Genomic DNA, 18,450 nt, shown 5'->3' on the forward strand with positions numbered 1-18,450 from the left:
TCTATTTCGCCTAAGTATTATTCTTATTCCTCTATTTTGATCATGTTAAAAATAGTTTAAAAAAACTGTTACATCTATATAAAAACTGATTACAACGGACCTTAGCATAGGGGATATTTATTTTTACCTGTCAACCAGACCGGACGAGGGGTTTCGGCTGTGCCCCTTGGTGTGGGAGGCGTGGGGCTGGTGCTCCCGCGGCGCCTCCGCCCCGCTGCCCTCACCGCCCCCGTCTCCCCCGGAGTCTTCCACGGCCGTCTCCGAGTACAGCCCCGTCATGGCGTACATCGACTCTTGCCTCCTAAGAACAAAAACCAACATTATAAATACGATGTAGGAATGTAAATAAAGCAAGGAGTGTGTGTCAAGACCGAGTTTTTTTACGGTCCATTCTCTGCTGGGAAACGGCTTGATGGTTAAATAGTTCATTTATAAATATCGGGCAATCATGTAACATGTAGGTATTAATCTTCACATTGAGGGGGAACATTCTGGGCGCTTAGCTTACTAACAAAAAATATGTATTATTTATAAGTATTTGTTTTGTTTAAATTTCTTAGGGTTAATCTTGTCAAGTAAAGTCGGATTTCGTAATTTTTAAAGGACAATGCATTATAAATCTGTTATCAATGCTACAATTCATTATAATATATAAAGAAACCATCCTGTCACTTCGAATGCAATCAACAATGTTCTCAAAATTTGTTTTGACAGCATCGCCATTCCATTGTAAGAATATTATGTACTAAATACGGGAATCCTTCCCAGTTGGACAGACAAAGGTTAATTTTGTTTTGTATTGTTTGTAATTTATATATATATATATAAAATAGATAAATAAAATAAAAATATCGTTATTTTTTATGGGTTTTTATGGGTGAGAAGTTTGTTTTTTTTTTGAGTTCTGAACCCGATTCAGTAATTAGTCTCTTTTACTATTTCGAAAGTATTTACGAGGTCAAAAATCTTTTTACGTGTAATGTCAAGACGATTAAGAATAAAATAGCTAGATAAAAAAAGAAAAAAGTCGTAGCACGACAAATCCCGGATATCAAGCAATCACGGTGACTATGAATTGGCGCCTATCGTGGCGTCAAGGATTTCGAGACTTGTTTTCAGTGCATTTCTGGTTTTCCTAGTTCAAAATCATAATTCGAGATTTTTTTTACCGAATTGATAGCGGTTCAATCGTTGAGTTTAACTAGAATAAAAACAAGAGGAAAAATTTTTTGTAAATTTTTTAAACTATCTTACTGTCGACCGGTTTTCAAAAGTACTCTTGCTTCGTCGGGGTTAAAGTTATAACACGAAGAATTGAGTAATTAAAAAAAAAACAATTATTTTTTAACTTTGTCAAATAATGGTCACAAGTCAATATTTATTTTTATAACTTTGTAAAATTTTAACTTCAAATATGAGATGAAATAGTTTCAGTAAACATCTGAAAATATCTTTCTGTAAGATTTTGAGACGAGAAAGAAATATTGCAGCATCCAAGATGAGGAACTTCCTGCTTTGTACATTGAAAATCTATAATTTCCTGCTCTGAATAGCTTGCGAACACAATACGTTTTGATGGTGCTGTGCGCAAATTTCGCAAGTGTGCGAATCTCGTAGTTTTCGAACTTTCCGTTACGAAATGTGCAAGTAATAGGTACATGTTCAATGAGACCATTCTTGTGAAACTTTATTCAAAGTGGGAGGAGCAAAATATACTATGGGAGACACGCTGTGTTACGTAAATAATAATAATAATTATTAAAATTGATGGCGCAGGTATCTAAAATCTTAATGACATTAATTTATGACGTCTTAAAGAGTGTTCTATTCGATTTGATGATAAAGCAGAGCTCCCTATGGCGCAGTGGAGGGAACGAAAATCCCCGCAATATTGTTGAGGGTGATTCGGCGAAAAGTGATGGTTGCGTTGGATTCTTGCCAGAAACAGTTCGCTTCATTTGCCGCGATGTCGGAACAAAACTAAAGCAATTTTCGAAACACGCCCGTCGCTTTTTAGTGATTGCTCCAACCACCCAAGGGCTAATAGGAAAATTAGGCGTACGCAAACCAAATATCAACTAATTCTGGGGACACCGAATTACATTACAATGGTTGTATTTAATATGTTTTAATTCCCTGTGGAATTTAATTCACCGCAAAACAAATGAATATACCTAAGTCTAATAATTAAAAATACTAATTTAGGTTGTGGCTTCCTCGATCTTTCTTTTTGTATTTAAGTTGCATTTTCAAAGAATTGTTTGTTAGGAGAATTAAATTGAACGTATAATAACAGGGTATGTTTTTTAGTATTTGAAGAATTCAAACAAGCGATTGAGTACCTACAGTATAATAATTTTAACAGAAATTTATTTTAATTACCATTTTCAAAATTGAAACTGATTTGTCAAGAATTCATTCATCAGAGGTCTGCGCTTAGTATAAAATAAACGTTAAAAAGTAAACCTGTCGTCAGGAACAAAATACCAGCAGCACGTACATGTTAAGGGGTAATATTGTGTTAACTTCCGCAGTGGCACTAATTTCAAGATTTATATAAATAAAAATGTAAATGTTCGTTTGTTCAAAATCTTAAATCTCCGATAATTCTTTACCGATTGCTTAGAAATGTTGACACAATGTTGCATTCGAATACGCGTGTCTTTTTAAATACGCATATTACATAAATATCACCGGTGACAGGTGAAAACATGTTCTTTCTGAAAAACAACGTCATCTTTCGTAAAAGCAAAACGCGCTATTGTTTCTCTATCTGCACAGACAGATTGGGCCACAGTAACGCGTGGCGGGGTAAAGCTAGTTTATACATGAAAATCAATAATAAACGTAAAAATGTGTACCTGCTGACAAGTTCAAAATACCGGACTACAGAAATATGATTAGATATTTGAATTAACTGTAGAACTCAGATTTACTTTGAATTACGGGTTATTTCGGAGAATTTGAACAATTCATCAAATTTCAACGTTTATTTTCAAGTTCTGCGAAAGATTTTTTCAATTTTCTGTTTTTATTTCAGTTCTGTCAAGCAACTAGCCTGTAATGATATAATAACAGAACTTGAATAGGACTTTCACAGAATCCTGTAATGAACGTTGAAATTTTATGAATTGTTCAAATTCTCCGAAACAACCATCCTTAGTTTTTGATTATTATAAATTGATTATGATTATTATAAATTGTAACTGTTTGTTTAAACAATTCCATTTCCGTCTGGTCATTATAAACGTTCTTTGCTCAGTGACATTAGTTGTTAAAAATCACATAAAGACGAAACCATTCATATTTTTAAAAGACATTTTTTTAATTTTTTTTTTTTAAGTTTCCCGTAATGTGGTTAAAAAATACTGTGAGTAATTTATATTCTAGTTCGTGTCACGTAACTGACGCGACTAGCGCCAAGCAGTCTCAGGCGCGGAGATAAATCTGGGGAATCTGTAACAATTTGGTTTGATGGAACACTTTCCTTATATGAAACTGAGTAAGTTGAACGCTATTTGGGTTAATGATATCTACTTGTGTGCCCAATTTGTGGAGAATTTCAAAATAATATTCACTCTCAAATATATTTCGGCATTATAAAAACGAGTAGGTTTTTTTTCTTCTTATTATTTTGCAGTCTTCTTTTATAGTTCCAAAAGAGAAACTAGTTCTTGCAGAATTAAAAAAAATGTATATACAGGTTGTATCGGCACGTACCCGACAAACTTTAACCAGCTATTCCTTAGCACATTTGGAGTAAAAAATGTTATGGGCACTTTGCTGTCCGGTAAATTTTTTTTCAATTAAAAACAAAAAATTTAAAAAAAATCCACACTCCTTCACTGTCATTGGTATTGTTTCTCGTGTTCAACAGCTGTTATTAGCAAGTGTGTCAAAAAGCGTCTTCGCTCTTTCATACACATTACATAATAATAGTTAAAAATGAGACGAATGGTGCCATGCCATTTCGTTGTGATTGTAAAAGCGCGCCAATGTAGGTACGTACGTATATTATTCAACGAAACAAATATTTCCAGATGGGTTTTCAAACTGTGACAAAGGATAAAACAGTGGTGACATGTGGTGAAAATATGATTGGTAAATTTTTTATTAAAAAAAAAAAATGTTACCGGACAGCAAAGTGCCCATAACATTTTTTACTCCAAATGTGCTAAGGAATAGCTGGTTAAAGTTTGTCGGGTACGTGCCGATACACCCTATATGTATGTAGATTTATTATAAAGAAAAAAATGGAGGTTTGAAAATAGATACTGATAATAATGAAAATAGATACTGACCGATAATAATTAAGCGAAAATGGTGAAAATATTTAATAAAACACGACTCGTTTGAAATAGAGCAAAAATCTCTCGACAAATGATTTAGTTGTATTTAAAAATACACTGATTTATTTCATATCTATAACATGTATTACAGACATAGACATATGAATATTAGTAGATTCATTTTACGAAATAACACGGCAAAATGTTGACTTGTGATATGAAAACTTGTAAAAATAGATGTGAAAAAGAGAATAAACCCAATTGTCGTATTACATTCCATAAGTAAGTATTATTTTACTTTATTTTAAGCTTATTCACACCGTATTATATGGATCAGTTTTAGAAACATATACTATCACATCACAATGTAGCGATTCTCAAGTGTGCTCATCGTTGTTTACTGGGGTAAGTAAATTATGAAACATTTGTAAAAGTGTCTTAACTAAATACTCTGAAACTAACTACGACTCTGCAAACAGAAGAAATTTACTTTGCCGAATTTGGACTTCGCAAATTAGTTCATAACGTGGCGAGTAATTTGCGCTCACATGTAAAAATGTCTATTCATTCAAAAGCAGATTTTACTTTTAAGAACTAAATGGTGATATTATAATGCGAGATGCCTATTTACTGTCAGATTGATTTATTGACGAATCACAGTCAGCTTAACCCCCTTCGTTCTTCAACAGTTGATTTTACCCCTCGCCATTATCTTCTCGTCTATTAATTCCTATGTCTGTGATTACAGAACAAAACGTAGTTCTAATAATTTTTGTGGCATACTTTGCGATTTTATTCTATCGAGGGAATGTCATATAATTAAAGTTTAGGCATTAAAAATGCATAGCTTCAAAAATAACTTTTTTTGGAACATAAAAACTTAAAGAGTTAACTAGAAATATATTATAAATCGGTAGAATTTGGGTATGCGGGGTCTTAACAAATTACAGCCAAATAATACATTGAGGTTATTAATATGAGTAGGTAATGATGAATCATGAATTATTGAACGATTGATAGCCGAACTGGTGGTCACGGTTGAAAAACACTAAAAGCCAGAGACAGAAAAGAATTACGCGTTGAGTACCATAAACATCTGAGTGCATCGGATAGTGGTATTTCTGACTTGACTCAAGAATCGTGACCGGATTATAAGTGTAGATGTAACCGACAACCCTCCACTATCTTCATCCAATCCAAAGCAGGCTAAATGCATTCAAAATACTACAAAAAACAGTGGCATCTCAAGCTTTACGGATACTATGTCGAACGTGTGTTAAAAGTTAAATAAAAAAAATGAACCTGTAAAAACCAAGTATTTTTGCTACACCTATTTTCAATTTTCGATCTAGTTGCGCCATCTGTTAAGCCAGCTGGTAGCCAATTTCATTGCGATGTATTTAATTTTTATTTTTTGGTTTGACTGAGGATTGAACATTCCTCCCCAGGGACAGCCTCTTAACTTTTGTGAACTTATAAAACTTATATACTTACTAGCTGACGTGGACCCGGCGTTGCTAGACTGTTCTCTACTTTCAATAAATATAATATCAATGTATTATATATTTTATTTTTCTATTTAAAAAAAAAAAGAAAGACAAACATTCCCGGGTTACGAATAACCTGACACTATTTGAAAATCTCCTACTACCACCACAGTAAGCGGAAAATGTTGCTTGTGTTGTGATGGAGGACTTAGCCAGCCGAGGAATTGAACACACTACGCCTGGGTGGAATCCAAACGCTATGTCAACTCGGCCACCGACCGGTCAAATAAATATATATATAAACTTTCCGGAAAAAATTCTCTAACCGACAGTGAAAATCCAATCAAACTTCGTTGCGTAGTTAAGAAGACAGACGCGAATAATGACATTGTTTTTTACAATTTATAGATTAAAGATTTATTTATATTACTTAAAAAAAGTACACATATATATTTAACGTTTGACTGCGGATTGAACCTTCCTCGATAGGGATTGACTAAAATGGGCGAACACCGCTAACACTTAAGTCAAATCCTAATTAGACGGTTCCGAGATTTATTTCTTCTGTAAATTTATAAATACAATATAGTGTGTTTTCATAATGCCACCAATTGATAGAATCCATTGTCATCGTCAACGAGTCTATCTGCCTATTTTCAGCTCGATCGGGTATCGAGAAGTGGATTGATTTACATTTTACTAATTCATTTATTGATTCAAGAAAACATCAAAAGTTAAATATATGCATTTAATAACAATTGGCGGAAAGCTTCTAACGTTTTAACAATATTATTTACTGAGCGTCAGCTCAAAATGATATTTCAATAATTGGTAACAGGAACAATATACTTCAATTTAAATGTTATGCGTAGGTACTTCTGATAGGACTACAAAGCTAAGTAAAGTCACCAATAGGTCTCCTTACCAAAATATGTGAAGTTTAAAATGTTTTTTAAAAATCAATTTTGTTACTGTCAAAGCTTTAAAAATCCAGGAACAATATTATTTTACATAAGAAATAATACGTTATGATTTTAAAAAAACTTACAAAAATATCTGGCCTCCTCAGTGTTAAACCGAGATCTGACTGAATTATTAATCGAGCTTTAAGATCAGTGTATAAATCGCCACGAGATATCCGCTCACATTGCTGCACTTTCAACTGCTAAAATATGTATTATATCCTGTTCAAAGGTGAATGTTATGTGCTTAGTGTAACTCTTGTTGAAATAAGCTGAGCGTGCAATAAATAAACGCCAATCTTCAGGGTTGCTCTCACAGAGGAAAGTAAGACATCATGTTAAAAATATCGACAGAGAAAAATCAGAAGGAGCTAAACCAAAGAACTTTCTTAAAAAAACAATAGTTCATACAAAATATGTCGATATTTTCCGTCGATTATTCTGAAAGTTATTTAAAAATCAACCCGTAAAAACTTGGTTCTTACTATGGTACCTACATCTATTTTAAAACGGCTTTTAACACGTAATATTTTTTTATAGTTTGACTGACGATTGAACCTTCCAACACAGGAACATTTATTTCGCATATTAACAGCGGTAAAGTCATCCGATTACAGAGAAATGCGTACATGTCCGTCATTGCCATCAATGGCAATCGTATGTCTGGAAGTGGGTTAATTTCCGCTTCCAAGATTTGCATTCATTCATTACCGAAAACTAAAGTGAAATTCAAATATATAGATGGATTTAAAAATAACATTTGAGGGAAGGAAAATCTCACTATAGATCAGTTTAACAATGAATAACTACTGTTGAAAAAATCCACTGATTGAAGTGGAATTTCCAATTTCGAGCAGTTTAAAGTTCAATAACCACCACAGTTGCAAAACGCAAATCATTGAAAGAGAGCTCTCATTAGAGTTCTTCGAAGTAATTTAGTACTACTTTCACAAATCCGATAGAAATGATTAACACCTCGGTATTTTCAAAAAAAAAATCGATTTTATGTCCGGGTTAAATCTTCCCCATAGGAAAAACTAAACCCTTCCACACACTTTTCCACAAATGACCATCTAGTCAATCAACATTATGCAAGTGCATTATATAAGCAAAATAAATACAAAACAATACAAGAACAACACGTCAACTCACCAGAGATCAAATGGGAAAATAATTCACCGACTCCAGATATTTTCGTATCAGAGGGTTCGGCTCGGGAGAACCCCTAACAGGGCCTATAAATCCTACTGATCCCTCAACATAAATATTTAAAAAATCTTTCGTTATCCTACATGTATTTAGCAGCTAGTAGCTATAATAAATAAAACTTTATAAACTATTATTATAGAGCAATTAGAAGCGTGGCAGAGTCGGCCGAAACTCAGGTAGCGATAAGACGAATATCTATGGCCAACATGAGAGCTCAACAGGAGACTAAAGAAACTTGAACGCTTATATTTCCGTTTTTATTTTTAAATATTCGTTATTATTTTAAATTATTATAAAGTACTATGTATAAACGTAAAAAAATGAATATATTTAATAGCTGCGTCAAAATGTATTTTTTTTATACCTATTTTTCCGAGCGCCAAGGTGGTGTAACTACTTAAATGTTTGCACAGAACTTATATAAAAATATTTAAGCCAATTCTCAACATAGAGCTATGTTAGGAATATTGATCAGGATTGTAACATGAAATGATATGAATTAGCCAACTGTTGAGAGATTGTGATATCACACTTTATCAACATTATCGATTGCCCTCCAATGACCATGTATCACTGATATAGTGGAGGCGGGGTAAAACGCAGACGGCCGACAACACAAATTGCGCCAATTACTTGACTACAAACCTGAGTGGTTGAGCTTCACGGTTCTCTTTAAATCTTTAAGATTTATATGTTATTTTTGAAGATAATATCTATTCGAAGTAAAGCCGAAACCGTAATTATATGAAATTCCCTTCGTAGCTCCGAAAATAATTAAAAACATGTTCTGTTCTGTTATTTAATATATTATAAGTATGAAAAATTCACAGTGTATCTTTAAATGAAACTTAAGCATTTGTCGGGAGATTTTTTGTCTGTTTCAAACGAGTCGTGTTTTATTCAATATTTTCACCATTTTCGCTTAATTAGGTATTATCGTTTTTTAATATTAGCGTGCTTCCTGTAACATCAGTATATACATATCTCCTTTCAAACCATCTTTGAACGCTTACTGCGGGGTCTTAATAGAGTGGCGCATAGCTCATGTCGCATAAATACATTATAATTCCTAGCGAAGAAATTTAAGAAGCAAAGAAGAAAGATTTCAGATTTTGTAGTAGTGGTAGTAAGTCTGATTCGTAGTGCAAAGTGAAGGAAAGAAACCCATGATTAATATTATTACGCCTTTGGACCTTACTGATAATCAACAGCTTACAATACATAAATGGTTCTTTATCAGCTGTGTACAAAACACGTTTATTAGTAAGTAAATACAAAATGTGGAGTTAATTCAGAAGGGCTGCTAAATGATTACACGAGTTTGATAAATTTCCTCCTTTACTCGAACTTCAAATACGCCTCAGAGAAAATCGGATACAAAAATAAAACAAAAAAGATTTGTTTCAATATCCCTCTTAAGCTAAAAGGAAGTCCCTGGCCACTACTGTTCAATACACGTTCTTCGATTTAACATAGCTATCTAACGATGATTTTTTTTGCATGTTTCATGTACCTATCTTTTTGTGAACATCGATATATACTAAACATCATTACATTGCATAATACGCATACAAATTTTGTGTGTATAGGGTGTCCGGGGGTAAAGTGCACTAAGTAACTTTTTTCGAAATTCCAGCGATTTAATGTAGTTTTTTAGGTAAAAAAGATTAATTTGTTTCTATGTGAAAACATATATTCTTCTATGGAAAAATATTTTAGTAAGGGAAAAAAAGTTTGAATTTCGAAAAAAAAAATATATATTTTTTTACTGCTTCATGTAGAAACATCACCCCCCGGACAACTGAATTATAAATATTCGTCGTATAATGTTCTTGTAGATTGTAGAAGGCATCACTATTTCGGTGAACACCGCTTATCAGAGTTGAATAATTTATCTCCGTGTATTGCTCCGCATGTTGGACCGTAAACCCAAACACGCATGTGTCCGGATTATTATTTATTTAATATTACTCCATGTCCGGCGTAATCTCGCAACGTGTATTATGTTTTTAACTGGGTTAATTACCGTACGGAGTTCAAGGTAGATGTTGTTTTAATACAGTCATGTTGTCATTTAGTCAATTCACGAGAGAGGGAGCTAATAAGATATTTACGATGAACGGTATAGTGAGAGATGGATTTAATTCCACTACTTCTGGGGCTATGTGGTTGTTGTGGAATATTAAAAAGCATGTCGAAATAATGTGAGAAATTACTCGGAAAGTATGATAACAGTTTAGGAGTAACACAAATGGAAAATATTCAAATACAATACGTTTCCACAATATGAAATTTATTCATAATAATTATTAATGAATTATGCAATCGTACAACCGCCCGCAGCCAGTAAGACTGTGATATCCCCAATAAACGGTATGTTGTGAGGCTAAAGGAACTGAAGAAGGAAAGACTACGTAGAAAGAGGAAGGTTGAGAAGTACCTGGCAATTCAGATCCGGTCAATAAAAATATCTAGTACACTGTTGGCGGTTTTATCGGTTAGTGTGCAATGTCGCTAGATCTACTAATTTTTGAATCAGCGTTTCAGATGGCCTTGCAGTGTCCATCATCAGAACAGAGATTCTATCGTAATCCTCTCAAATATCTAAAAGTTATAATATTATTATTACTTTATTTTAGTATATCAATATGTGAAATTTAGATGTGAAAATCCAACACCAGCCCATCCCTTGCAGCAATAACAAAATGTTGACAAACTGCTTAATTGCGGTTTAATGGATTGTACTTTGAAGAACAATAACAGTTCATAATTTATTGCTACAATATCATGTGGGTATTATTTTATCGACTTGTATTTTCTATACTACTTCTGTATTGTCTTTTAGTTTAATGAAGCGCGCATTACCGTACTCTCCATGCCATGTCAATTCTCGTTCATTAAATTTGTATCGTTACTTCAAAATACCCTTCAAAGTCGGGTACCCAACTAGGCAACTAGAAGTGTTATTAAAGTTAATAGGAAGCTTATAAATTTAATTGCATATTCACACATTACAGAATATGCGTCGGTTGTTAATGTTCTGTTGGAGTATAAGCGAAGTCTATGTAATGGTGGATTATACAGGAAGAAGAAAAAAACAGATTAAATTTTTAAATCTCGAGGAAAACTGTTGACGAACTAAGCACATGTTTTTAAACAGATGTTGAATAAAATAGTGGAGTTGTACATTTTGCAGTAGATTTTCAGCATAAGTAGACTTAAAACGTTTTTCCAAACTATTGCAAGAAGTCGGAGTAGTTAAATTTTATTTGAGTGATGGAACAAAAGGTAAAAGTTATTTTAAAGAAAGGTGGAGTAAGTAAACATGCCCTCTATACAAAAGACATGACGTTATCTGTCTATAGTAGATAGATTGCATGAGTTTATGTAAGTATAAGGTATGCTGGAAAAAAAATTTACTCTAAAATAGCTGTTTTGAGAAAACAAGCATTTAAGTTTTGTACCAATTTAAAACATTATTTTATGAAATTCAATTGCAGATTGTGTTGATATAAAATAAAATATCACGATGTGTGTTCAAATAATTATAAGCAATAATTAGTCGCCTAAAATCTCAATACAAATTGAAAATATCTACCGAATAAAAATAAATTTTTAAAGTATTTGTATAGATATTTCAAGCGACTAATTATTGCTTACAATTATTTGTTATCCTTTATGCTATGCATAGTTTATCATTAAAAAAATAATAATGTATGTTCATTTAAGAATAACGTTTTCATTTGTTTGTTTGAATGATAGGTTTTCTATTACAAATAATAGGTTTTCATTTGTTTGTTTGAATTATAGGTTTTCTATTACGAATAATAGGTTTTCCAAAATGGGAGAAATTAGAACATTTTACCAAACGTTTTTGTTCTGACAAAAACCACTAAGTTACTTGTTTACTAAGTTACTAAGGCACTTGTTTCAAATTAACTGCTTCACTTTCTTTTCAATGCACTACACATTTACATTAAATCTGCTATGTAAAATAATATTACACTAAACTATCAAACAAAGGCAAAAAACATACAATAAATGTTATGTGACGTTAACATAAGTCACGTTTATGCTAAACTTCATAATACTGCACACAAAACGTCAAATTTCCGACTTACCATTTTTTGCTAGTATGCCCACGATATAAACCAATATGTTTTTCAATTTTTCTATTTAAAGTTTCATGATTCAGTCATGTTTGATGACCAGATCTGAATGGCCAAGTATTTCCTACTACTCTATTCTCGTTCCTTCAGACACTCACAATAATAATAATACGAACTGGAATGTGACAGTTTCTCTACTGGGCTATTATTTAAAGTCGTGATAATTCATTATGGGATGTCTCCATGGATGACTTTTTTTATATAATCAATTTATTGACTTTAAATTAAGCTTAACGCTTAAAATATGTTGAAATTAATTATTAAAGTACCTACCCGGAATATTAAAAGCAGGTTCATTGTTTTTATTTAAAAATATTCGGAAAATTTCAGCCGATGGCATTTTGAAATCTGTCCATTCCTTGTGGCGCCGATCACACGGAAGTTTGCCTGATTTTTAAAACAGGGGAAAGTTTTAATTGAAATGGTGAACCAGGTACAGACCAATTTACCCAGTGCCCGGATTGCTCTCGGACTACCCTATTAAATAACCCAATATGCCCCGTCTCATTAATTAATGCGGCGTTTGTTACCCAAAACAAATGACGCTGTGGGATGAATCAGAGATGGCAAGATTTATAAAAATACAAGACGTGGAACAAACTCTTTAAATATCAAAAAAGCTTCTTTCAATCCATCCTTCCCTTCTGGTTTTCAGCAGATATCAAGAACCCCTTTGAAACGTCTTTTCTTATTGATCAGTTGTAAAATAATCAACAAATAATATGACGTGCTGTCATAATTTTTTAATGTTAAGTAAACACTTCAAAATAGTAGAGAATTTTGGTTGAAACATTTGACATAAACATGTTCCAGTCTCCATTTCTTTCAATGTTTATATGATATTTCGAAAACCACCCCCATCCCCCTTTCAAACCCAAAGCTGAATTTAGATACTTTTGCACACTTGACGTTAAAAATAAATGGAATATAGCTGTCTAGATCTGATTTCAAAAAACTCTGCGTAAAGCCCGGGCAACACCGGGGACTTCAGTTCAGTCAAAATATGAGAACGTTAGCCTACTCGTAAACTGCACTTTTGATACAATGAATCGACCATAGCTATTTAACAAAGGTAGAGATGACTACAGTTAAGCAGGAACAATCTGTAGAATTATTTTATATAGCTATAGATACGTAGCTGTATCACATAGCGGGCTAGGAGAACAATGGTCACATGTCCCCGGTTGGTCGAAAATGAGTTATGGATGCAGTTTGTTTGCGATGACGTAATCTGTCAGGGCACACAATTAACTTCTCCAAATGACGTAACAATTATTTTCTGCATGATAATTATAAACGTTTGCGGCGTTTATAATTATCTTATAAATATTTTTAGATATTTTTGAAAGAGGTGCCAGATGCTCGACAGGAAACCCGCCAACACGAAGCGATGTAAACTGTGCGTCTCGAGTTACGTTTAGACTTAGGAGTACTTTTCGTATAATGATTTGTGTGAAAGAACCAAAGTCACATCAAAGTCACGGCGCATCCAAAAAGTGGCCTGAAAATAAGCTAGTGTCTAAAAATAAAGACAGGTTACAAAACTTGTAGTTCTCACATTCTGAGATTTTTTTAATTTAAATAATTATTTCTTCATAAAACATTATTTAGTTATCCATAAATCGGCTATACAAATTTGGGGAACTTGGAAGTATAAAAAGGTCACGGAAGCAGTTTTACTTTTTTGTGACATGCTTCAAAAAATAGTTGTTAACTGTCTGTACGAGATGTTGAAATTGTCGATGGTCAATTGCAGTTGAGTTATTGATTGGCGCATTCTAAGAAGAAGTCCTCGCTTTCGGAGCGTTAAAAAGTGCATGGGATCTCCCACGAGTGTATTTGTTAGGTACATATAATCTAACGTCTTTCAAAATAGATGGATTAAGCATAGTTCCAGAAATTAATTTAAAAAAAATGTTTACCGGAAAATATTTTTCGGCCGGCTCCCAAGGTGTTGTTTCCTTTTAAGCACAGGGATGGAGGCGGATAGTATGCATATTCTGTCATATTTATGGTTGACTATTGCAAAGATTGAAACCGCTCCCCTAAACAGATACATTTCTCTACGTGCTGGTCATCAAGGATGCGATAGTATGGTTCTACCAATGAGTGCACCGTTGTAACCACTCTCTTTTTGTTATGAATATCAGCGATATCTCTAAATACAGGGTTTTCGAATAAGAGGTGTTATTTTGAATAGCCCGCTATCTCAGTATATGTTACTTTTGAAGCTGTAATTTTTTGACATTTGACAAGTAGAAACTACGCACTTAATAAAAATGGAACGATACACGCTTCAACAACGAATTGAAATTATTAAAATTCACTTGAGTGAATCAAAAGCAAATCATCTTGAGTGATGAGGCCCATTTCCACCTCGGTGGCTTCGTCAACAAGCAAAATTGTCGCATCTGGGGCTCGGAAAACCCAAGAGTTATTGTTGAAAAGCCTCTCTATCCTCAACGTATGACTGTTTGGTGCGGTTTATGGTCCGGCGGAGTCATTGGACCATACTTTTTCGAAAATGAGGCTGGAGCAACAGTTACGGTGAATGGATTGCGCTATCGAGAGATGATTAATGCTTTTTTATGGCAGGAATTGGATGGTATTGATCTGGACAACGTTTACTTTAAACAAGACGGCGCTACGTGCCACACAAGCAACGAAACCAATGATGATCAAACAATGATCTTTTACGATTGAATATCAAAATAACACCTCTTATTGGAAAACCCTGTAGTATAAAACAAAGTCATCCGCGTTTGTCTGTTTGTGCGCTTAGCATTTCTAAATTACGCAACAAGTTTTTTAATAGGGTTTATAGAATTTCTTCTTAAAGGTTTATGTATATAATACATTCATATTATATTTACATAAAGTAGAGAAAAGTCGCCGAGCAACGACCGCGAGGGGTACACGTCAGCCAGTTCTTCTATAAACGTTATTATTACAAGCGAAAAAATCCACGTAACAACTTGCCACGTCGTGTCATAACCGTCTACATTCTACCTATAGTCCAGTCAGTGGGGAGTTTTACCTTGCAAAAGGTTAGGTAGTAGCGATTTTGATATATGTTGTTAAGATTGGGACTCTAAGGAAAAAAAAAAGTTTTCGACCTTGGGAGGGTCGAGCTCGACCCGCCATCTTGGATTGAAGGTGCCAAAATTTGTTTTTTTCAAAATAATTGTGAAGTGGTCGTTTTTACAACCAAATTGTTCAAGGCAAACTTAAAGACAACTAAATTACCTACATTTTTTGTAGAAAGTTTTTTTTTGTAAGTCTAATAGGTAACGAGTTACAGTGGCGGAAATGTGAATATTTTTCTGAAAAATGATGAAATTCCCAACTTTGTAATTTTTTCGGGTTATTCATTACATAATGACGCTGACACTGACGGTAAAGATGGCTGAAATGCTGGATACTTTTGAAAGAAAGGTGTTGAGAAGAATATGTGGACCCGTGAAAGAGGGCGAACAGTGGCGTATCCGGCACAATATAGAATTGTACGATATATATAAGGCCCCTAGCATCTCTGCACACATGAGACTCCTCAGGCTGAGATGGGCTGGGCATGTACAGAGAATGCCGGATACACGCGTCCCAAAAAGAATTCTGACTGGTCACCCAGGTGGAAAGAGAAAAGTGGGAAGACCCAGACTGAGGTGGGAAGATGAGGTAAGAGGGGATGCAGCACAGCTTCTCCAGGTGACAAACTGGAAGTCAGCCGCTGAGGACAGGAGGAGTTGGAGGCGACTGTTGCAGGAGGCCAAAGCTCGATATGGGCTGTAGCGCCATCGAAGAAGAAGAAGATTCATTACATAATTATAATAATTTTGTTAATTCATTTCCACACCACCATGAGGTAGGGAACATGGGCATTTTTTTATTGTGGTATCCCCAGTAGGTCTACTCGACAGATATACCAGCGATGGTAGATTTCTAAATTATGTTACATTACTATGAATTATGTTACTATAAATTATGTTACTTAATAACAGTCTTCGTCATCAATGTCATCATCTAACTCATTGCCTGTGATACTGAGATTCTGGGCTTCCATTGACAAAATCTCTTTTTCTTCGTCCTCGACGTCCTCTGGCGAATTTCGGCATGTTTGACCATTACAGCACCCACATACAATAGAACACTTCAATGCAGCTTTCCTGCAGCTACATGCAACGCCGCATCCTTTTTTACAATTGCATGAAATAAATTTTAATAAAGTCTCGGGTGCTGGTTTCTTTGTCATTCTTACTGGAACAAGCCCGTTGGTGTCACGTTTCTAGCCCCAGTTTCTGGATTTTTTTGGATTCCATACCATTTTTGGACTTGATGGTACGTTCTAAATGCATGGTACCGTGCAGTGTCGTTCGTTGGTGGCAAAGAGGCAAGACTGAATTTGCTTTTTGTTGTCGACTTTGCGAAACGTTTGTAGCGGACTTCTTCCAAGGTTTCCTTATCCATGTCACCCCTGTACAAGCAACAAGAAAGCGTGTTCCTGCAACTGCTATGTCTTCTGGTGTTGCATCATGTTGTTTGAAGATTCCTATCATGGCATTGAGTCTTGTGTCGTTTTGCACAAGCGAACAAAATTTTGTTTTTCCTTAGTTGAAGAAGGACGATGTTGTATCGCAGCCGCTAAAGGCATGAAGAAACAGAATATTCTCAGCCGCCTCTTTGTATTTCACACTATTCGCGGAATACAGTCTTTCAAAAGTTTTGCCTCTCCCGGGTTTGCGAAGATATATACTACTTTTGGGTGGTGCTAATGCTGTCAACAGAACTAGGAGATCAACGTCTTCGCCAATAATGAAAACAGCGTCATATGATGAACACAAGGAAATCGAAGTATTGACAATCAACTCATCAGCATCTTCTTCAGCCTGCTTAACTGTAAAATCATCCTGTATAAATTGCTTTGTAAGCATCGAAATCAGACGGACTTTGTTATTTTCACTGGCTAAAAATCGTTCTTGTGAAACTTGAACTGGCATTGTTTCACCGAAAAGAACATCTGCAGACATGAGCATCCAGGCAACGTCCTGTAACCAGGACTCAATCAGTGTTGCCAAGTCAGCAGTTGATTTGTTATAGTAGGATCCCACTATAACAAATCAACGTCATCGAGCACACGGATGATGCTATATAAGTATATTGTAACGTAGAAATACGTTAAAATGATATTGTGTAATATGTTTGTACAAAATTTATAAAGAAAATTGGGGTTTTACAATTTTTTGTCAAAATTTTCTTCTTTCAACCGCTGTAACTTGTTACTTATTAAACTTACAAAAAAAAAACTCATAACAAAAAATGTAGGTAATTTAGTTGTCTTTAAGTTTGCCTTCAACAATTTGGTTGTAAAATCAACCAATTCATAATTATTTTGAAAAAACCAAATTTTGGCACCTTCAATCCAAGATGGCGGATCGAGCTCGACCCCCCCAAGGTCGAAAACTTTTTTTTTTCTTTAGAGTCCCAATCTTAATAACATATGTGAAAATCGCTACTACCTAACCTTTTGCAAGGTGGAGCCCTTTTTTATCCCCCACTGACTGGACTACTACTGAACTAACACAGTTGTGCATATCTGTACTTGCACTTGTTGTGAAGGTACAGCTTTTCCATAGGTTAAATACAGACGTTTATTATAATGACGCCTGGAAAGTTCCGTGTCGTGCTGATGTGAGTACAAACGGTACGAGGTACAAGCAGGCTGACGCCGAATCATGTTCCTTAGAAATATCAATTAATAATAACAACTGAAGTTTTTTGTTTACACCCATAGTAGAGTGGTACTAAGGTCTATGACCTCACTGCCAAAATACTTCAGATATTGAAATATGTTTTATGAAATGAAATGTTTACTCGTTCAGTAAAAACTTCGTGACAACGCATTTCTGTAAGGTCGTGAGCAATAGATCATGACGCATTGTGTCAAGAAAGAAAAATGCGAGGTATTGACATTATTTCTCAGTTAGTCACTTCTGAACTACACAATTTTCCGATATCATCGGGGAACAATGCATTAAATGAGGTAGAAAGAAAATCTCATTATTTCTTTCATCAATCAAAGTTGCGATTAATTGAAGACCTTGGCATAAAAGCAGCAAATTAATGTCACACAGAAATCGATCATTTTACGGTAGAGAATAAAATTTAAATATCGAATACAGAAGTTTTATTAAGGTTGTATCTTAAAGTACTTACTTAAAAGTAATATCGACTATGGTTTGGTAAAAGAAGTTTGATTGGGACTATATCTTAAAGTAAACCTTATGCAATATCGACTGTGGTTTGGTAAAATAAGTTTTATTGAGGTTGTATCTTGAAG

The 18,450-nt window shown here is 34.4% G+C and overlaps 1 protein-coding gene across 2 annotated transcripts in view; it reads right to left on the reverse strand.

Moving 5' to 3' along the window:
- The window catches only part of Oatp30B (Organic anion transporting polypeptide 30B), a 179,923-nt gene that overhangs the window by 76,280 nt on the left and 85,193 nt on the right, over positions 1-18,450 (reverse strand). For both annotated transcript variants that reach the window (XM_089648874.1, XM_089648866.1), the window contains one exon: positions 128-301. In XM_089648874.1, coding sequence (XP_089505000.1) covers positions 128-301 — 174 coding nt within the window. The remainder of the gene's footprint in view (positions 1-127; positions 302-18,450) is intronic.

This window comes from Hesperophylax consimilis, chromosome 3, assembly GCF_061612785.1.
Source record: "Hesperophylax consimilis isolate HC1 chromosome 3, BYU_Hcon_1.0, whole genome shotgun sequence".
Taxonomy (NCBI): domain Eukaryota; kingdom Metazoa; phylum Arthropoda; class Insecta; order Trichoptera; family Limnephilidae; genus Hesperophylax; species Hesperophylax consimilis.